Here is a 22,257-nt window from a genome sequence, read left to right as displayed (position 1 = left end):
TCACCGCTCATGCACCCGGAAGTCCCGCCTTCGGAAAAGGAAGTCGCGGCACGCAGGGGTGCCAGCGGTGACCGAGGCGACTGCGGTGACCGAGTGAGGGGAAGGCGGCGGTGGCGGTTCGCTGCCGCTCGGGCCGCAGTTGGAAGTTTGAGGCGGGGCCGGCCGCCCGGAGCAGCTCGGACGGGAGTCAGGTGCGGAGGGGCGGGCTCGCTGAGGCCGGCGGGGTCCGGAGCCGGTGGGACGCGCGGCAACCGTGAGAGGAAGACCTTCTGAACCCTGCCCTCTGCCGTCCTTCCCTTCCTTCCTCAGCTCCCTTTTGTGCGCTGTACTTTTTCCCACACCCACAAAAGCTCACTAAGCCCTGGGCCGGGGGTCTGTTCGTGACTGAGTAACCTCCTCTCTTCCATCGGATCGCCACCAAGGACCCTCTGCCTTGCGGCCTAACCCCCACTGTGACGTGGTTTCTCAGGGACCTCCTCACTTTACCCCCCAAATCCGCACACCGGTAGAAACGTTCCCCCAAAGGCTGGTGTACATATCACGCTAGTATTTCCCAAAGGGGGTAATGTATTAAAGCTGTCGCGCGGAGTGGATACCCTGCCCCGTAGGTGTGGAAGAATGAAGAGGAGGAAGAACAATGGTTGTCCAGATTAAGGATTCCGAGGGAGTAGCTGGAACCCAGGCGTCAGCAGTAATGTGTCTCTTTGCTTTGACGCAGGCGAATTTAGAACTGTTCGGATTCAACGCTGCGGTTCCAACCATGGGTTTGTCTGCGTCCACCCCTGCTGTTGCAGTTCAGACCTCAAATGCTTCAGCTAACCAGACTATGTCCCAGCCTTCAGGATGTCCAATGCATGAAGGAAAGATGAAAGGTAATCGATCCTTTCTCTAGAAAATAAAAACAAAAGAGAATCTTCAAAAGGATGTTAGGGAAGAGGCAGTACCGCATGCTAGTGAGGCTCCTAGGCCCCAGAGTGAGGCAGCCTGGGTTGGGTCCTTATGTTGCTACTTAAAAGTTAAGTGACTGTAGACAAGTTACTTCAAAACCCATCATCTGTAAGAGGAGGATATAATTCTGCTTCACAGAGTTGTTATGACAATTAATTGAGATAATGCATGACAGTATAGTGTTTGTTCCACACATAAGCCCTACCCCCAAAGTTTGCCTGTGCTTACATCAGTGGTTCTCAACTTAGGGGGCAATTCCCTCTCCTCCCAGAGGACATTTGGCAATGTCTGGAGACATTTTTGCTTGTCACAGCTCAGAGGCAATATCTGTACATCTAGTGAATAGAAGCCAGGAGTTCTGCTAAACAGCCTACAGTGCACAAGATAGGGACAGCCCCCTCAACAAAGACTCATCTGGCCCCAGATGTCCAGGGGGTTGTGGTTGAGAAACAGTGGTCTAGATCAGGGGTGGGGAACGTCCAGCCCCTGGGTTGGAAAACATTTGATCTGGCCCTACCAAGGCAACCGCAGGAGGGACTCGAAATTCAACAAATCTAGGAGCTTTTTTCATAGCTAATTTTTAAGTTAAAAATTTTGTATGGCCCACGAATGATGTTATAAATATCCAAATAGCCCTTGGCAGAAGAAAAGGTTCCCCACCCCCAGTCTAGATCTAGCTGTCTTTATTTATCAAGGCAACTTTACTCCTGCCTCCATGGCAGTATTCGTCTATGTAAAAATAATTCATCACCTGAAGGACTTACGTTTCATTCTTTAGGTACAAATGGAAAAGCTTGCATTTTGGATTGATCCACATCTGCTTTATGTTGTTTATATAAACCAGGGCCTGAATCAGCCTGATGTGTGCCTTCTTGTTTCAAGACATGAGGGGAGGAGCCCACATGGCATGCTTACTGAGTGCTAAGGTTTCATTCCGTTGGTCAGTGAGCAAGGATTTACTCACTGCCCACTCTGTGCCAGTCTCTGGTGGGTTTCGCTTATTCATTTTGTGCTGAGAGAACGGCAGTGTAGAAGACAGACAAAAATCCTTTGCCTAATTGAGTTTACATTCTCATGCTCATAATCCCTTGTGGTAGGTTTTCTCCCTAGTTTTTAGTTAAGGAAACTTACAGCTCCAGCAGCTCATAATAGCAAAGCCAGGAAAACTCTGACCTTGGACAAGGACAGATCTAGTTCTCTTCCAGAGTTTCTCTAAACGGGAAGAATTGAATGGGAAGAATTGAGAAAGGTTGAGTGTGCTTCTGCTCTGAGCATCGCTGGGGAGATCATAGCCCTGTCTGGTTTCATTTCATTTGCTGTGTATACAGAAGAGCTATCAGTTGGACTTATTTGCATAAGTAAAGAATGTGGATATTTGTAGGAGATTGAAGGGGCCGTGGGTTGTGTAACATGAAAAATGTAAACAGTATTTTTTTCTAATGCCCATCTGGGATCAGTGGCCCAGAAAAGATTGATACTTTGAGTGGTAGAGAGGAAAGGAGGTATAGCAAGTCTGCCTTCACCCCTCAAGTGGACGAAAGCAGGTGAAAGGAAATTTGTCTTTTTTGTGGTGGGGCATCTGGCATTCAGCATATTCCTGGTGTTAAGGCTGCTGCCTAAGTCAAGGATTCTGTTACTCACACTGCTATCTTCCGGGGCTCTCCCGACACTTGCCCCCTCTCTTAAGCCATAGACCAGCTTCTCAGTCCCCACACTTGCTTCCATCAGCACCCTTGATCCTTGGGCATTGACTGCCCTTCCTGCTGCTCCTCTCATAGGTTCAGACCTCTCCTGAGTGGCATCTAGATCCTACAGAGATTGTGGAACATTTTCTATAATGTCTGCCTTCTCTTGCTCAACTCTTACTATGTACTGACGGTGAATGGAACCTCAGCCACATGGTAGTTTTCTGCGCCTTGTTTTAGTCCTAGAGCAAAGCACAAGCGGAGTGCATTAGACTTCTCCGGTAGCCTTTTTGAGGTTCCTCTGCTCATTTTGATCTCCGGTGTCCTTATTGGGGCTGGGCCTTGTCTGGAACTTGGAACTAGAGAGTCAAGGAGATGGGTGAAATGTGGCCCAGCCCCCACTTAGGTACCTCTGCAGCAGCTCACAGCTGTAAGTCCAGGCAGGTACCTTCTAGCCCGTTACTGAAACCACAGCATTCCGTTGCAGATGTTGAGATTTTGGAGGGGGGGGGGTTGTTTTTGGTTTTTTTTTGCTAGGGGCATAACACAAGGAGAGAAGGGAAAGTTAATTTATAGAAAACTTCTCCTGGTCTTTAGAATATTAAAGGGTTAACTAGCTTAGATTTTGGCAGCTTTCCACAGTAGACATCTGGCTTTGCCTGTGGTCATTGCTGGTCAGAAATTTAGCTCTTTAGTACGAAGATTGAGAGAGCCAGATGTCCTGCCTTTGTGGTGACACCATTTTCATATTTGATTTATTTCAGGTTGTCCAGTGAGTGCAGAGCCATCTGACTCAACCTGTGAGAGCAAAACCAGTTCTGTGCCTGCCCACCAAGACCGTGCCTACGAGTATGTGGAGTGCCCTGTTACGGGTGCTACAACCAAGAATAAGGACCTGGATCCTTCTAATCTGGTAATGTGCACTCGGCTCCTCTTCCTGGAACTTTATATGCAGATGCTCTTATGGAATCCCAGGTCAAACTGCAAACTGCTAGGGTTTATTCTTCTGTTCTTCTAAAACAAAGAAATTCGATAGTCCATCCACAGTGAAAATCTAGAATGGGTTACTAAGTGTAGTTCAGAGAGTGCCTGAGAAAGAAATTAGTGGTCACAAAGGGCCAGAGGGTGTTGACTGGGAATAAGGCATGCCAAGGGAATATTTCCTTTCAGGAGAATCGGTGGGACGTCCCAGTAGGAGTGCAACTAGAGTTAGTAAAGGTGTTTCTGGTCTTGGGGAACCTTGTAGGCACACTGCAAGATTGGGGGGCCTTTTCGGGTGCAGCTGGGTGCCAGCCTCCATGTGAGTCACTGGGGTGGCATGGCATCATGTGGCAGCCAGCAGTGGTATGCCATCGAGAAAGCAAGGACCAGACAAGCATGGCCTCACTTCATTTTGTGATAGTCAGACAACATAGGGAATCGAGGTTTCATGTTTGCAATCACATTTTAATGGAGAGACAGACAGACTTGGGCCTGTCCTTCAGAAGGCACAGGATTATCAAAAGTACTAGAAATCTTCGCAAACCAGGTAACATTTGAGGGAGCTAGAAATATTTTGTCTGGAAAAGAAAGAGTGTGGGTGATATATATAAAACAATACATATTTTAACACAGCATATATAACAGTGCCATAGACTGGGTGGCTTATAAACAACAGATATTTATTTCTCACAGTTCTAGAGCCTGGGAAATCCAAGATCAAGGTGCCGGCAGATTCAGTGAATTTGGGGGGTGGGGTGTGAACGAATGTCTGTGGCACTCAGTAATGACCCTGCCAAGCTGTAAGGAGACTGCTGTGTTGGGCAGAAGGTGGACGAGACCAGGTTTCTCCCCCTTGCCACTAGTGCCCTTGGAGATGGATGATTCCTTGTGGTGGGGGCTGCTCTGTACACTGTGGGACGTTTAGCAGCATCCCTGGTCACCATGCACTTGGTGCCCATAGGAGCCTCTTTTTCTCAGTTGTAACAACCCAAAGTATCTCCAGGCATTTCTAAAAGCAACCCCGTTGGACCACTGGTCTAGATCATTTCAAATACTCTAGTGGTTCAGAACATGAGCCTTTGGAATCCTGCAGACCTCAACTTTTACCCCGTGGGATTCCTACATGTAGTAACAGTGAACCTTTCTTTTGCTCACATCTTTTGGAGTATGCTGAGCACCACACACTTTCTCCTGTAAGCCTCATAATAACTCTATGTGGCCAGTAGTCTTGGGGTCACCGTTTTAGAGCTGACAACCCTGAGAGAGAGAGGAAGCAGTGTGCCCCACATCACTCACCTAGGAAGCAGTAGAGCCCAAACAGTCCCCATCTGCCTCTGACCTGGGTTCTTAGAGTCGCCGTGGTGAAACGCAGGTAAGATGCTCAGTGTGGTGCCAGTACTCCCAGCTTTTCTCCTGCCATCTTCCTAACTAGGGCTGTATTGTGACTTAATAATTCACGTGCACCTGCTAGAAATTCCTTCATACTTTGACTACAAAAAGTAGTTCTAGGCCAGTGGTTCTTAACCTAGGGCAATTCTGCCCCCGGGGGACATTGGTTGTCACAACTGGGGAAGAGGGGTACTGTTGGGTAGAGGTCAGGGATGTTGCCAAGTACCCTACAGTGCTCAGAACACAGCCCAGTAACCAAATGTTGTGTTGTCCAGCCCCAAACAGCAGTAGTGCTAAGAGTGAGAATCCCTGGTGGAGGCTGAGTGGTTGCATAACGGTGTTGCTGCCCCTCTGTCTGAGAGGAAGCATCCTTTCCCTCCAGTCTCCCAGTGTGCGGATGTCAGTACTCATCTGTGATGTACTCATTGTAGAAGCAACATGCTAAAAGTAAAGAATTTTTTAACAGGAAGTGGTGCCATATAGTCTATCAGACTTTTCCTCAGAAGAGTGAACAGTCATTTTTGTAAAGCCCGCCATAGAAAGGTTTTTAGAAAAGCCTACAGATCCTGGTATTCGTTTTTACTTCTTAATCCTCAAGGAGAAAGAGACCGAAAATATACCCACAGTGAGAACTTGAGCAAGGAAAATTATGTGAGTGGTCTGAAGATTTGGTGCAGTGGTGGAATAGAGAACCTGGGTCATGTGTGTGAGTGTTGCTTTCCAGAAAGTAGTTAATTACAGTGCTTGTTTCTACTTTTTACCATATTTCCAATATTTAAAAAATATTTTGTTTGTTTTATTCAGATGCCACCACCTAATCAGACACCGGCCCCTGATCAGCCATTTGCACTCTCTACTGTGAGGGAGGAATCATCCATTCCGAGAGCAGATTCAGAAAAAAAGTGGGTGTATCCTTCTGAGCAGATGTTCTGGAACGCGATGTTAAAGAAAGGGTAAGTGAGGGAGCATCCTACTGAGAACATACATTTGCTTGTCACATTCATCTAAGAATAAATGTGAAAGAGGTCTTTGTCCCCCAAACATACATTAAGTTTTTATTTAAAAAGTAAATTTGTTTAGAGTAATTTTCAGACTTCTCAGAAGATAGCGCAAGGCTGGCGCATTAGCCAGGATTCTGCAGAGACAGACCAGCAGGGCGTGTGTGTCTGTGTAGATAGCAGGAGGCTGGTCAGATATAACTGTTGTTTCCCAGGTGGAAGTGGAAGGATGACGACATCAGCCAGAAGGACATGTATAATATCATTAGAATCCACAACCAGAATAATGAGCAGGCCTGGAAGGAGATCTTGAAGTGGGAAGCCCTCCATGCTGCGTGAGTATGTTTGAGATCTTAAAGAAGTCCTTCCAGCATCTTTCTTATTTTATATCCACTTTCTGGAGTTTTAACATTTATTCAGACGTGTCATTTTAATAAATTATTTTAGGTAGCAGGCCTGTTCCAGTGACTGTTGTGTGGCAGACACACACACACACACACACACACCCGCCATGCAGCCGTGTAAAACGGCAGCCATGTCATTATGCTCTTGGATTCGGCGGGTCCTGGGTGCAGAAAAGGAGGAGTAGGGACAGCACATTTCTGCTCCCCGGTGTCTGGGACCTCACCTGCCAACACTCAGTGGTCAGGGTTGGCTTGACAGTCATGGGCTGGAGTACTCTGATGGCCCCATTTACTTCTCTGGTGAGTGACACCAGCTGTCGGCCACAACACCTACCCACAGCCTCTAAATGTGGCTGCTTTGGCTCCTCACGCTGTGGTGGCTGGGTTCCCTGAGCTGGAGTTCCCAAAAGCTCCCAATGGAAGCCCCATCTGCTTTGATGACCTAGCCTCAGAAGCCCCAGAGCATCACCAGCCTGCCCAGATTCAAGGGGAGGAGTCAGAGACCCCCACCTCTCAACAGGAGGAGTGTGAGTCCATTGAAGCAGAGCATGTGGGACAGGGGACACTGCATTGTTTTCTGGCCCTAGGGAGATGCTCATTCAACATTTACTGAGTCCCCAGCAGGCCTAACATCTCAAAATGTCTTAGCATATAGGCCTTTTTCTGTGGAGAAGGCTGACCGTGAGCTCTGCCAGTGCAGGGCTTAGAGGGTCTTGCATGATGCTACCACTCCTAACACCCTATGCCGGGGAGTCGGCTGCTGGCACTGAGGATGTCCTTGCCAAGGCTCTGCAGAGAGTGAGTAGATTCTCTAGCCAGAACCTCACTACCCTTCCGCCTATGTGCCGTTACTTCCTTAAGGAGTTCATCTGACACTAATTACATGAGTTCCTAGGGATTCATCCAGCATTTTCTTTCTTCATGAAGGCCATTTATTGGTTCCAAGCCCAAGAAGAGTATAGGATTTTCTTATGTTCATCTGAAAAAAAAAACAAAAAACGAGCTCTGCTCTATTATGCAAAAGAGAAGTGTGATGCCCAATGCTTCGCCCTTCTTTTTTCCGTCAGAATATGCCTGTGTCCTCGCACCAAATGGAAAGGCCCTGCTTCTGGCTTCCTGCAAAGAGCAGTGCAGATATTTGGAAGGAAGTGGAGGGAGGAGAACATACCTGATCCAGAAATAAAGGGCAACATTTTTAACGAATAGGGATATTTCTTTGAATTTGGCAGTTACTTTTCTTTGTAAATGTGATAGTATATAAAATGCATACAGAAAATGTATATTATTGAGAAACTGCAGCAGCATATTTTTCAAAGGAAAGAAAATCTTTTCATGGACTTTTCTTCTTTGGGCTTTCTAGGGAGTGTCCTTGTGGTCCCTCATTGGTCCGGTTTGGAGGGAAAGCCAAAGAGTACTCACCCCGGGCAAGAATCCGCTCCTGGATGGGGTGAGTGAGGCACGGAAAGGTGACTGACACTCCTGTGTCGGGGTCACTCTCCCTGGGCTCCAAAACCAGACAGAGGGGAGCAGGTTAACACTCACCAGAACTGTAGGACTGTCTCCCAAGACTTAGCCAGTGTGCAACTGTAGGTTTCTTCCTCTCCTGGAAGTTTGCCCGGTGGTGGGCAGATTCATTCCAGTTTCCTGGGTTACTTCCTCTGATTATCACAGGATTGAACTGGGCTTTCCTCTTACTCCTCTTTGGGTCCCTGCATTTAGGGCTTCTCCCTTCTGTTCCAGCATAATCAGAGCTCCACTCATCCTGGCTAGCTCTCTGTTCTATATATATAAACATCTGTGTCGGGGGGGGGGGGTCTTTATTGATGTTTAGGTAGAGAGGAAGGGAAAGGGAGAGGGAGAGGGAGAGGGAAACATCAATGATGAGAGAAAAACATCCATCAGCTGCCTCCTGCACGCCCCCTTACTGGGGATCGAGCCCAGGCATGTGCCCAGACCAGGAATTAAACTGGTGACCTCGTGGTGCATGGGATGGTGTTCAATACTGAGCCACACCTGCCATGCCAGGCTGGCTCTCTTTCCTGTGGACCTTATTCCTTTGTAGACAGACTGGCTGGTGTCTGACCTGGGCTCATCACAGATCTGTAGCACCACCTTCCTTCGGTGTTGTAGGCTGTGATTCTGAGTCTCACTTCCCCAGTTAGAAGTTAGGCTCTGAGAGCAGGCCTTGCCACACGCCACTTCTCCACCTTTCTCACTTCTTTTCCAGGGCTGGGGGTACAGGGAGGGGAGCAGGTTAACACTCATCGGAATGTCTTCATTCCAGGTATGAGCTGCCTTTCGACAGGCACGACTGGATCATCAACCGTTGTGGGACAGAAGTCAGATACATCATTGACTACTACGATGGTGGTGAGGTCAACCAGGAGTACCAGTTCACCATCCTGGACGTCCGGCCTGCTTTCGATTCACTTTCGGCGGTGTGGGACAGGATGAAGGTCGCCTGGTGGCGCTGGACCTCATAACCACTATAACCACTGTTTTGTTAGAGATGGGAAAATATCAACTATTTTTTTTCTGAGGGATACGTTAAACTATTTTCCCCAAATTGAATTGCACTCATGATGTATTGGGAAGGTTAAGTAGGTAATGACCTTAAACTTCACTTAGCGAAGGACAGCCTGTACGTGTTCTTTTCAGCTTTGTTTTCGTACTACAGTTGATGGCAGATCATTTTAAGTTTCCTTCCCACTTAGCTTAAGTGGGAAGCAGTCCCTTCGTTTTCCCTTTAACTGCAGTATTGCCTGTGTATTTAATCTAGAAAAGTCTGAACAACCTCTGGAAAACCACTTTTCTTAAAATATGAGGAGAGCCACTGCTTTTCTTTCTGTTTTCTCTTGAAATACTTGACAAGATATAGACCTGCAAACCCATATGGTGCTCAGGAGCTTTGACCTGGTCAAATATTTTCATTAAAGCTCTTCAGTTGTGCTTTTTAAAGAGTCCCCAGCATTTCTAAATTCGCTATGATATAGTAGTGACCCCTGAAGAAAATGTTAAGGTTTACACTGGAAATGCTCTCAGCAAAACTAATATGTGTCTTGGCTCTCCATGCTCTCATGAGTTTTTCAGACTGGACCTTGTTCTAGAATAATTTCAACTCCCCCATGATCTGATGGTGCATGTGCATTAGAATATGTGTTTTAACTTCTTAATTTTCATTTTAATTCCCATTGTTCTGATATGTAACTGCTCCCAACAAGCAGGTCTCATTGTCCCTGGTGTGTGACAAGTTACCCACTTTGGAGTCCTGTTCCTTCGGCCTGAAGCCTTCCCTGAGCCGGCCCAATCTGAACCTTGAAGGTCTGGCTCAAGGTGCAGTGTTAGCGATGGTCCCTCTCTAAAGATGATTCTATTTTGTTGAGTGTTAGAATACACGAGAGTATTTTTCCCAACTGTACAGTGTTTGCATCAACTCCTTTTTTCAGTTCAGATTTTTTTAAGAGAGCTCTAAGTTTGCCATTGAAGTTCTTGGTACCAGTAATCCATAAACTTGTTCCTCTCAGAGCAGCATGTTACAGATGACTGTGGGGTTTGTTTTTTGAGTTGATAATATTAACTCCTTTCACTTCTAAATACTGAGTTGTTAAACTAGTAGATGGAATTAACAGTCTGGGGTGATTAATTTGGTATTCATTTCTTTGTTGTGACAGCTTTGCATGGAGTTTTTTAAATGTAACAAACTTAAGCTCTCCTACATTTAATATTTGTATATTTTAAAATAAAATAAAGTTGATAGTTAACAGGTTTTCAAAATTTCTTAAGAGTAACTTTACACTGACAATCATTTCTTCCAACCTTTACAGAAGTATGGCTGCAGTCTCCCTGCTAGAGGCAGCCATCTTCTCATCTGCTAATCATATTTTTGCAGGCACACCTTGGAGATACTGCGGGCTTGGTTCCCAACCATCATAGTAAACAAGTATCACAATAAAGCAAATTGTGATATTTTTGCTGGGAGAGGGTCTTGCCTTCAATTTATAAAAAAAAGCAACACCAGCGGAGCTCAATAAAGTAAATTGCAATAAAACAAGGTATGCCTGTACTAAGGAAAATCATTACTGTTGGCATTTTTTTTTATAAGTGCAGGATAAGGCATAGGAAACCGTGTTGTAACTGGAAACTGAAAATTGAGCCACAGGCAGGTACCCCTTTTACAGGGCTATGCTATTTTTTTTTTTATCTTCACCCGAGGTTATTTTTCCCATTGCTTTTCAGAGAGAGTGGAAGGGAGAGAGAGAAACATTGATGTGAGAGACACATCGATTGGTTGCCGCCCCTGCTGGGGCTGGGAATCAAGCCTGCAACCGAGGTACGTGCCCTTGGCTGGAACTGAACCCGGGACCCTTCAGTCTGCAGGCCGACACTCTAACCACTGAGCCAAACCGGCTAGGGCTGGGCTATAGTATTTCTTGAGAAAAACAACCTCTAAAGTAAACTATCAAGCAAACCTGATGACAAGATCAACAGTTTATACACCCACCGCTCCTGGAAAAGACCAGCCTGCTAGCTTTTGGAGTTGTTTGGATCAATACTTCTCTGCCCTGATAGGAGGTATCATTTATAACTTGTAATTCATTTTGAGTATTCTCCAGGGCTTGAAACAGTCTGTTGTCTGTGGAAACAGCACTACTGGGAATCAGAACAAACTACTGTACATTGGGCTAAGTATTAGCAAACGAGGTGGGGGGGTGAACTGGGTTGTATGTTAACATGGAGAATTCCTAGTAATTACCTAGTTGAAATCCATTCACTGAGTGATCGCGCTCCCTGCATCCTCGTGGGCATGCCGAAAGGCGAAAGGTGCAGCCCTACCTCAGCCCTACAGAGGACAGTCAGTGAATGAAATGGTAGGTACATGCTGGGATTCCTACAGCCTTGTGCTCGTCCAGGGAGGCAAGTGTTTTTGAATATAGTTACCAATTCTGTACTGTCACCAATATGGTTTGTCCTCTACCGGAGTTATTCTTCCCTAGCTAAAGGGAGAAGATGCACATTTCATGCCTCAACTCTGCAGTGACTGTGGGACTTGTACTATGGGTCATTTATGATGACCAAAGCCATGCGTGGTGATCAAGAATGGTTGTCCTTGAAAAGATACCTGCACCCCTGTTCATTGCAGCATTATTCACAATAGCCAAGATATGGCAGCAACTTAAGTGTCCACGGACAGATGAGTGGATAAAGAGAACGTGCTGTACAAGGGTGTCCCCAAACATGTACACACTTTAACAGCTGATAGCTCAACTGATGTTTATTTTCAGCCAGACTCAGCTTTGAACAAGAAATTCATCCTAAAATGCTACTGGAAGTTTGAAAATGCAGTTGAAGTACAAACACTGCCTTTATAATTATTCAAAGTGTGTATGCATTGTCTTGGGATACCCTTTATATATCATATCATATCATATCATATCATATATCATATCATATCATACATATATCACATGTACACACAATTGAATATTATTTGGCCATTAAAAAGAAAGATCTCACAATTCACAATATTTATGGACCTTGAGGGCAACATACCATATGATTTCACTTATATGTGGATTCTTAAAAAATGCCCCCCTAAACTTAGCTTTTAGATACAGAGAAGATTGGTGATTGCCAGAGGTGGGGGGTAGGAGGCAAGGGAAATTTGTGAAGATGCTCAAAAGTACCAATCTCTGTAAGACAAATATGTCATAGGGATGTAACGTACAGCCTGGTAGTTATAGTTAATACTGTATTGCATATTTGCAAGTTGCTAAGAGTAGATCTTAAGAGTTATCACAAGAAAGAAAAAAATCTGTAGCTGTAAGGTAGTGGATGTTAATTAGACTTACTGTGATCATTTCACAATATATACAAATATCGAATCATTACATCTTACACCTGAAACTAATATACTGTCAGTTATACTTCAACTTTTAAAAAGGAATAAAAGAATGTGTCCTGGAGGCAGATAGCTGGCTGAGAGTCAAGGCCTAGGCTGTCACTTGCTGTGTGATCTTAGTATCTCCGGGCCCCAGCTTTCCTGGCTGTAACTAGAATGATAAAACAGACTTAGTCTGTTCTGGCTGTTACTACAAAATACCGTCAACCGGGTGGCTTATAAACAACAGAAATGTATACCTCACAGTTCTGGAGCCTGGGAGGTCCAAGGCCAAGGTGCTGGCAGCCCGAGCTGCTGGTAAGGAGGGCCAGCTTCCTGGGCCACAGCCTGCTGGCCATCTTTCGGCATCCTGTCAAATGAAGGAAGGGAGCTCTCAGGGGCTTTTTTTTTTTTTTTAGAAGACCAATAATCCCATCATGAGGCTCCACCCCTTGACCTAATCACCTCCCAAAGACCTCACCTCCTAATAGCATCTCACTGAGCATTGAATTTCAACATAGGACTTTGGGGGGACATGGACCTTCAGACCACAGCATGACTTACCAGAGTTGTTTTGAGGGTGCTGCAAGATGACGCCTGAAAGCAGTTAGAACAGAGCCCGACCCAACAGGGGAAACACACAATGAATTTCAGCTGTCACCTCACCATCACCAAGGAAAGGGAGAGTCAAGGGCAAGGCTGGGAATAAAAGCAGCACTGAGGCATAATACAGAGTCTCCCACCGTCTGGCCTACGTCTCCCAAGAACCTCTCTAGAGGGGACCAGCAGGGTCTCCTCCTGCTTTTGGTTCCTTGTAAGGATTAGCAGATACTTACTTGGGTGCTTGCTTTAAGCAAGTCATGTTATTTAAAGTCACTAAAGGGAAAGGACAGGCAGCAGTCTTTGACCTTTTTAAAAATATTAACAGGGCAGAGCAACATTTGCTTTAATATGCAAGTCCCACTTGACAGAAATAAAGATTATAGTTAGAATCTTGTGCTTCCTAATCTAAAATGTAGCTCATCGTGTCCTCAGGATCACAAAGGCATCCCCCTCTCGAAAACTTATATATCCAGATTCAAAATGGATATTAAAAGTTTATATTTATTGCAAATAAAATGGTACCAAGTTATTTAAAAGTAATATATTCCTCCCAACTTAAGGTAAAATTTTCCAAATTACATAATTTCTTAGACAGTGTGTCTGTTGTAGGTGGCAGGAACAGCCCTGGGTGTTAGTCCCGTGGGGTCGGACTGGACTTGGGTTCAGCAACTTCGGTACTTAAGTTCGGGTTAGGAAAGAACTCAGAGTCAAGACCCAAACTGTAAGAGAATATTTATTTGGTAAAATTACAGAGGTAGAAGAAGTAATTCCTTGGATAAACAAGCTTAGGAAGCAAGTTACAGAGACAAAGGAAGGGCCCTTGGAGCTTGGGAGTGAGGAAGTTAAAGCTAACCCACCTGGGAGGGGAAGAGAAGAGGGAAGGGGCAGGGGTGGGGGCGGGGGCGGGGGCGGGGGCGGGGTGGGGGCAAGGGGAGGGGAGGGGAGGGGAGGGGAGGGGAGGGGAGGGGAGGGGAGGGGAGGGGAGGGGAGGGAAGGGAAGGGAAGGGAAGGGAAGGGAAGGGAAGGGAAGGGAAGGGAAGGGAAGGGAAGGGAAGGGAAGGGAAGGGAAGGGAAGGGAAGGGAAGGGAAGGGAAGGGAAGGGAAGGGAAGGGAAGGGAAGGGGTGTGCTCCCAGGAGGGAGAGCACTCTGGGTCCTCTGTCCTAATAGTTTCAAAAGAGGAGATTTTAGGAGAGGTCCCAGGGAAAGATCTTAAAAGAATGTTCAGCAGTTTTCCAGGTGTGTCCTTTCAGGGTCCCGGTCCCCACTGATGGACTGGTCGGCGCCAGGGCGGGGAGAGGCCATCATCCGATGCAGCCGGTCCTGAGGCTGGCTTTGCTGCTTTTCTGGGCCTGGAGCTGAAGTGCAACTGAGGCCTAGATGTTCTCTCTAGGGAGGAGAGGTCAGGGGTCCAAACCACAGGACCAGTGATGTGCTAGGGGAGGAAAGGCCTCCCCGGGGTGGGGGTCCCCCCCTACAGCTGTCTGTCGCTAGGCACCTGGGGCCTTCCGCCCTGATGACCTCCTGGACATTCTTGTCCTTGCTCTGCTCAGGTCTAACTGCCTATCACATATCAAAGCAACGCGTATCAGCTATCTATCCCGCGTAACAGAAATAATACATTTATTGCTGTCGTTGAATCGTAAATAAAATTCTATGTCATTTGTATAAATGGTAAAGCACCTGCTTCATGCTGTGTACACTACTCCCTTGGTTTTTTGTGTATTTTTAATTGAATTTATTGGGGTGACATTGGTTAATGAAGCCATACAGATTTCAAGTGTACAATTCGACAATACATCATCTGTAAACTGCACTGTGCACTCACCACCCAAAGTCAAGTCCCTTTCTGCCACCATTTACCCCCCCCCCGCCCTCTTCCATCCCCCCCAGCCACCCTTCCCTCTGGTAACCACCATGCTGTGGTCTGTGTCGTGTTTTTTTTTTGCTTAATCCCTTCGCCTTTTTCACATAGCCCTCCAACTCCCTCCCCTCTGACAGCTGCCAGTCTCTGCTCTGTGTCTGTGAGTCTGTTTCTATTCCCTTGGTTTGAAAAGTTGACAGCACTTTCTGCCAAGTATTTAACCTGGGGACCTGGGGTCACACATCACATAGGAAGTATGTTGTGTGCCTGCGTGCGTGTGTGTGCGCGCGTGTGTGTGATTGCACCAGGTGCTGGAGTGGACGTTAAAGTTCCTAAGACAAGTTTCTTCCTGGGGAGCCTATATCTTCTTGGAGATGAGACATGAACACCTGCCTGTTGTCTTACACTTATAATTAGCTTTTACCTAATGCTTGAACATACACAATGCCACATGTGATGGGGGCCACAGAAGCTGTACATATTGAGTGGTGTAACATCAGAATTGTGAGAAGAGAGAGTAACAGTTGAATGGAGTCCTGAAGGACCATCAAATATCACTATTTTGGAGTTCTGTGCAGAATCATCATTTCAATACTATTCCTTCTACATTTAGGATGAGTTTACATGGCTAGTTCCTGTGGTCCTTCCATGGCTGGGCACGGAATATTATCAGGTTGCTTTTGGCTTCAAGTAACAGAATTCTTGCTGGGACTTGTGTCCAAAAGTGCAAGGTTGAGTGTGCACCTGGTCGATTCCACTCTCTGGACACCACTTCCTTCCATGCTCAATTTCAAGTTCAACCTAATGGGGCTGATTCCTTTCATCACCATCAGATGTCTTCTACTTGCTGTCTGAGCTTTCAGATCCTCATTTGTGGCCAGATCTGAAGGGAGGAAGGAGGTTCCCACAACCATGGAAAATAAGATTTTTCTTCAATCTGATTGGGCCAATTTAGCACCAGGCCAGTGTCCTGCCACCCGTCCCTTTTACATTCCCAGGCCGGTGCCTCGTGCTTAGATGAACCCAGATGAATCATTTGAAGTAAACTGCAGTACCCACTATAGAATTAGGTCACTATTAATTTTAAAATCCCATTCATAGTCATCATTTAACCATGGAATTTTTCCTTCACTTGGGCCCCTTTCTTAGGCTGGAGTTTCAAATCTGGAGATGGTGGCTTAGGGTGCTGGCAGAGGACAGGATTGGGGATCTGTGCTGATTCTCTGCATTAGCCCAGGGAGTTTGGACAATTGCTTTAGGCCTGTAAGCCTTACTTTCCTCAAGTGATCTTAAAGGTGTTTTTCAGACCAAAAATCTAAGTTTCAGTTGGCCTGTTTCTCTCAGGTTGGGATGGACTGAGTCATGTCATGTTTCAGGCTGAGAAATGTTTTTAAATATTTTTATTTCAGAGACAGAAGGGAGAGAGAGAGATAGAAACATCAATGATGAGAGAGTCACTGATCGGCTGCCTCCTGCACGCCCCCGACTGGGGATCGAGAAGCCTGCAGCCCGGGCATGTGCCCTGACAGGGAATCCAGCCGTGACCTCCTGGTTCATAGGTTGACGCTCAACCACTGAGCAACACCAGCCTGGCTAGGCTGAGAATTTTTTAAGCTAATGGAAAATAATATGGTTTGAAAGCCTACTGCAAACTAGTTTTTACATAAAGAACCAAGTAAAGCGATTTGACTTTAAGATGGCTCTGAACACTGACTCACCTCACTGCTTTCCTGATGGAGAAAGCATGTTTCTAATTCCTTCTCTAATTCATCTTACCCTTGTGGAGACCGCTGGGAACCCCAGAGCTGGCACAAAGACTATTTTAAGCTGAAGACATTTGAGATTCGACAGATGAAGAAAAAAACCTCTGGGGGCTTCCTTATCTGACTAAAAGCAGCAGCTTCTGGGAAATGAAGCTACCATAGACCCCCTCAGGGGAGTTTTATGGTCCTGAAGGAGACAGAAAAACCAGTCACACCTATATAGACAAACATTATCACACTATCTTATGGCCCATCTGTCCTCCTAAAAACCCATTTGTCTTTCTTCAATAAACCTATTTGTTTTTCTCATAGAAGCTGTTTCTCTTTTCCCTACTAAGTTAGATAGGAAACCTTTAGCTCCATTTAAGGAGCTAGCTATTTCTTTTGTTGGCTTCTATTATGCCTATGAAATAAAACCTTTTCTCCTGTTAAGATGGCATTGTCAGTTTAATTTGCATGCCCCAGGCAATGAATTTAAGAGGGTAAGGGGAAGGTTTTTTCCTCACCTACACCCTCTAAGCAAGTCTTCCCACCTTGTGTACATGGAAACAAGAAACAGCTTTGACCCCACATCAGGGGGCACCAGAAGGTCCTGCCCTCCTTTTCATTCATTTTCTCAACTTTTTTTTTTAAAGGTTTCACCTAACTTTTCTTTTTAATTTATCTTTATTTTTGAAAGTATGACAGGTGTCCCATTCCCCCCCCCCAATTACCCCCTCCACCTCACTCCCACCTCCTCCCCAGGCCTTCACCCTGTCACTGTCTGTCCACGGGTTATGTATATATGCATATAACTTCTTTGGCTAATCTCTTCCCACCCTCCACCCCCTTCCTTCTGAAATATGATCGTCTGTTGCCTGCGTCAATGTCTCTGGATCTATTTAGTTTGTCAGATTCTTTTGTTCATTAGCTTCTTGTTAAAGAAGACCCTTCAACATTTCCTGTAGTGCTGGTCTGGTGGTGATGAACTCCTTTAGCTTTTCCTTGTCTGAGAAACTCTTGATCTGACCTTCAATTCTAAATGATAGCTTTGCTGGGTAGAGTAATCTTGGTTGTAGTTCCATGTTTTTCATCACTTTGAATATTTCTTGCCACTCCCTTCTGGCCTGCAAGGTTTCTGTTGAGAAATCAGCTGACAGTCGTATGGGGGCTCCCTTGTAGGGAACTAACTGTTTTTCTCTTGCTGCTTTTAACATTCTCTCTTTGTCTTTAACCTTTGGCATTTTAATTATGATGTGTCTTGCTGTGGGCCTCTTTGGGTTCCTCTTGTTTGGGACCCTCTGTGCTTCCTGGACTTGTAAGTCTATTTCTTTCCCCAGGTAGGGGAAGTTGTCTATAATTATTTTTTCAAATAGGTTTCCAATTTCTTGGTCTCTTTTCTCTCCTTCTGGCACCCTAATAATACGAATGTTGGGCCTCTTGAAGTTGTCCCCGAGGCTCCTTATACTATCTTCATATTTCTGGATTCTTTTTTCTTTTTGCTCTTCTGGTTGGGTGTTTTTTGTTTCCTCATGTTCCAAGTTGCTCATTTGATTCTCAGCGTCCTCTACTCTACTGTTGATTCCCTGTAAATTATTCATTTCAGTTCGTGTAGCATCGACTTTCTCAATTATTTTCGTCATACACTTAGTAATATCCTTGAGCATCCTTATAACTGTTATTCCGAACTCTGTATCTGTTAGCTTGCTTGGATCTATTTCATTTAGTTCCTTTTCCAGAGATTTCTTCTGTTCTTTCCTTTGTGACATGTTTCTTTGCCTCCACATTTTGGCTGCTTCCAGGTGTTTGTTTCTATGTATTAGGTAGAGCTGCTATGTCTCCTGGAATTTGTAGAGTGGCTTTGTGTAGTAGGTGTCCTGTAGGGTCCAGTGGCTCAGCCTCCCCAGTCCCCTGAGCTGGGCCTTCTAGGTGCTCCCCTGTGTGGGCTGTGCACTGTCCTGTTGCAGTTGAGCCTTGGTTGCTGTTGGTGTCCCTGGGAGGATCTGACCCCCAGGACAATCGGCTGTGAGGACCCGCTGCAGCTACAGCCAGAGAGCTGCTGTGCTGGAGACACCCCTATGGAGCAGGATTTACTTCAGTGGGGCTTTGCGGTTGACCAAGTGCGCCCCTTGAGTGTCACTCGTGGATGTGGCAGGGTTGTAATCCAGCGTGGTCGAGTCTGACCACCAGGTGCACTGTCTCTGGGGCCTCCCGGGAGGTGCACAGTCAGCCTGTGCCAGTGCCTTGCCCAGGGCCCCCCAGCATGAGCTACACAGCAAACCGTAGTTGGCTGCTCCTTGTGCTGGGCCTGGAGGAGCCCAGGAGAGGCCCAGCTATGAGCCAGTGCAGCTGCCGCTAGTGCCAGGCCTGAGGCCGCTTATCAAGCCGCATGGGGCAGCTGCTGCTTGTCTGAGAGATTTTAGGAGAGTCCTAAGCATGGGGCTGGAGAGGTCACTTGCACAGAAAAGCCCCTGGAAAGGGCCCGGATGAGCTGCAGGTGGGGAGGGCGGGGCCTCCGGGAATCACGGGGCGGGGCCAAAGGCGTGAGTCAGGTGCTGGCGACTCAAACATGGCGCCTGCCTGCGGGCTGTGCGGGGAGGACTCGCCACAGGAGCCACGGCCTCCGCCAGCCCTTCTGCCCGGGAGGAAGCCGCCCTCCGCCTGTCACCCGGATCTCAGGCAGGTCAGTCCCTCCCTGAGTGTCCCGGGTCCTTTCAGGCTGCTGCCCGGCGCTGGGCTCAGAGGGAGCGTCCGAGTGAGTCCGCGCCGGGCCCTTAAGAGGAGCTGCTGGGGCTCCCGCGGCCTCCGCGACCCTCAGGGACAGTCCCCGCTGGTTTCACAGCCCGGAGTTGTGGGGACGTCTCTTCCCGGCCTGGAGCCCTGGGCTGGGGCCTGCTGTGGGGCTGGGACCCCTGCTCCTCCAGGAAACCCCCGCCGCCGAGATTTCCTCCCGGGTTTCCCCGCGGCCCCGGGTGTGGGCCCGGCCGCGTCTCTGATTCAGCCCCGCCCCGCCCGCGTCTCCCCCTCCTACCGTCTGGGTGCTTCCTCAGCTCCCTGGTTGCGGGGCTTCTGTGCAGCCGGATCTCAGGAGGCTCTGAGTGCTGGTGGTTCTGTGTTTAGTTGTGATTCTGATGTGGTTGCGGGAGGCGGCGGGGGCAGCTGTGACCCGCGCCGCCATCTTGTTTTGTGCCCAACGTTTTAAATCTTGGAAGCAGGCAGGAGATCCAGACCCACTAAAGATAACACCAAAGAAATGGTGACTTGGAAGTAAGATTAAAAATATAGGAGAAATAGAAACAGAGAAAGAAGGGTCCAGGGGGAAATACGTGGATGTGCAGTAGGTGGTGGTAACGGCGCTGGGCGTTAGTCAGGTGGGGTGGGACGGACCTGGGTTCAGCAACCTAGGTACCTGGGTTCTGGCTGGGACAGACTTCAGAACGAAGGCCCAAACTGCAAGAGATCATTTATTTCGTTAATCACAGAGGCAGAAAATGTAATTCCTACAAGAAATGAGCGTAGGAAACAAGGTATAGAGGCAAACAAAGGACCCATGGAGCTTAGCAGTGAGGAAGCTAATGCTAATGCCAATGCCAGTGGGTGTGGGGAAGGGATGGGGAGGGTGCGGGGTGTACACCCTCGAGGGAGAGCGCACTGGGTCCTGTCCTAAGGACTTTAAGGGAGGAGATTTTAGGGGAGGTTCCAGGGGAAGATCTTAATAGAATATCTGAAGTTTTCCAGGTGTGTCCTTTCAGGGGCCTGGTCTCCACTGATTGATTTGTTGGTGCCAGGGTGGGGGTCATTATCCAATGCAGCTGGTCCTGAGGTCAGCTGTGGCTGCCTTTGTTGTTTTTCTGGGCCTGGAGCTGAAACACAACTGAGGCCTAAACAACATGTCTAGGGAGGAAAGGTCAGAGAGTCACCCGTGATATGCTAGAGGAGGAAAGGACATCCTGGGGGTGAGGTCCCACCTTACAGTTGTCTGTTGCTGTGCACCTGGGGCTTTCTGCCTAGATGACCTTCTTTACCTGGCCCACGGTCCTTGCTCTGCTCATGTCTAACTGCCTACCAAAGATGGATGGATGGAACAGTGGGTGGGTAAATAAAGGGAGGGAAGAAGGGATTCATGTATTGATTCATTTATTCAATGATTTATAGTTTGCCTACCATGTACCAGCTGCTGGGATATTTGCTGCATCAGTTTGTAGCACTTTGCAGCATCTGCTGCCATCCTTTCAGTGCAGGTGACAGGAGTGACCATTTTCTTAACTGAGGAGCCCTCAAAGGCAGATCTGGACTTGTCTTCTCTGTGCTTATAACCTGAGCTCAGCACTGGAGTCCCTGGGAAATACTGGTAACTACTGGTTGGATAGATGAGTGAATAAGTTGGATAGATAGCTTCCTTCATCTAAGGAAGTTAGTGGTGGCTGTTGTATTTGTTTGAAATAAAGGAAAATCTGAAGACAATGCTAGACTATAATTAAGTGCAATTAATGATAATTAATAGATATGTAAATGGTATAATTATTCATTATAACTCAGCTAGGAAAGTTTAATTACTAAATCAGACCCATTTCTCACCCCATGGTTTTGCTATCAAAACTCCCCAGAAATCAGACTTACTCTGGGACTTTATACTTTTAGCTTCTATTGCTCTTTCTCAGTGGGAAGTAGGCAGCAGGCTGGAGCCTCCAAGTGCTCCTGTGAAGCTGTGGTCCTCCCAGAGGCGGGCTCTCTGCTAGTCCGGTCCAGCTGAGACCCTTTCCTTCGTGAGAGAGACCAGGCTCCAGGGACCACAGGGCTCTGCTCATTCTGCTGCACATGATCCAGATGGCAGGCTGGCACAGTTGAATGGCCTGCTGCAGAATCCTGGCTCTGCCACCTCCTAGCTGTGCAACCTTGGACTACTCATTTGATGCCACTCTGAGTCCTTTGTGCCCTCTGGAAAATGAGGATAGCCCTGGGGCTCTTATTAATAAACCCAGGATGTCCCAGGCATACTGGGAGGAGATGGTCTCTCTAGGCTGATGTTGACCGAATTGAATTTAGAGAATCTTCTGACCCTTCCGTGACCCCCTGGGGCCTTCAGTTGGGGTTGGGGCTGCATGTCCCTTGGTGAACTGCAGGCCAAGCCAGGCCAGGGGTCCACACCCCAGAGACCACTGTCTGCAGTTCAACATCTCCACGGCGCCGTCAGCCGCCTTGATTGCGCCGAAGAATTCCAACCTTTAATGGAATTTTCCTTTGGTTTGTGTTTTTTCTCTTGAAGAACATTTGCTGCTGATTTAGTCCTGCTTTAAAATTCTGTCCAGTCAAGATGTTGTCCTGTTTTCATCTCTGTGTGATTCTTCTTTAGTCATTTCCTTTCTTCTCAGTTCGCTTATCAGACGACATACACCACAGGCCTGGACTTTGTTCTGACATCTCCTTCTACTTAATCCCCGCGCTGTTTCTCTGCCAAGCAGATGTGTATTAAAATGTGCATAAGAAAAGAAGCAAGCTGGGCTTATTTAGAAATTTCCTCAATTTGCAAAAACTCCATTGGTATAAGAGTTTTTTCTATAAAAAACCACAACAAACGTATGTTAATAGCTACTTAGATGGATCAAGACAAATTCATACTTGGCCGTTTTTGCCCTCATCATTCTGGCCCCATTGCCAGAGACACACAGCCGTGGCTGAGGGCGCATGGGTGCAGAGGCAGCCGCAGCACGTCGCAGCTGTCGTCTTGCTCCTCGGATCTCTCTGCTCACAGGAATGAGGGACTTGA

The 22,257-nt window shown here is 47.1% G+C and overlaps 1 protein-coding gene across 2 annotated transcripts; it reads left to right on the top strand.

The window, feature by feature from the left end:
* The first annotated feature begins 26 nt into the window (after positions 1–26).
* HCCS (holocytochrome c synthase) lies at positions 27–10,170 on the top strand. Of its 2 annotated transcripts, XM_081126832.1 has the most exons (7): positions 27–191; positions 719–872; positions 3,398–3,546; positions 5,808–5,956; positions 6,217–6,336; positions 7,766–7,852; positions 8,690–10,170. In XM_081126832.1, exons 2-7 carry the CDS (start codon positions 761–763, stop codon positions 8,886–8,888), a joined length of 816 nt encoding a protein of 271 aa, XP_080982958.1. In that variant the 5' UTR covers positions 27–191; positions 719–760; the 3' UTR covers positions 8,889–10,170. The 2 variants fall into 2 exon arrangements, with proteins under 2 accessions (XP_080982958.1, XP_080982959.1); XM_081126833.1 differs by lacking the exon at positions 7,766–7,852.
* The last annotated feature ends 12,087 nt before the right edge of the window (positions 10,171–22,257 follow it).

Source organism: Miniopterus schreibersii, assembly GCF_964146895.1.
Source record: "Miniopterus schreibersii genome assembly, chromosome: X".
Classification (NCBI taxonomy): domain Eukaryota; kingdom Metazoa; phylum Chordata; class Mammalia; order Chiroptera; family Miniopteridae; genus Miniopterus; species Miniopterus schreibersii.
This window is presented reverse-complemented; position numbering and strand designations above follow the sequence as displayed.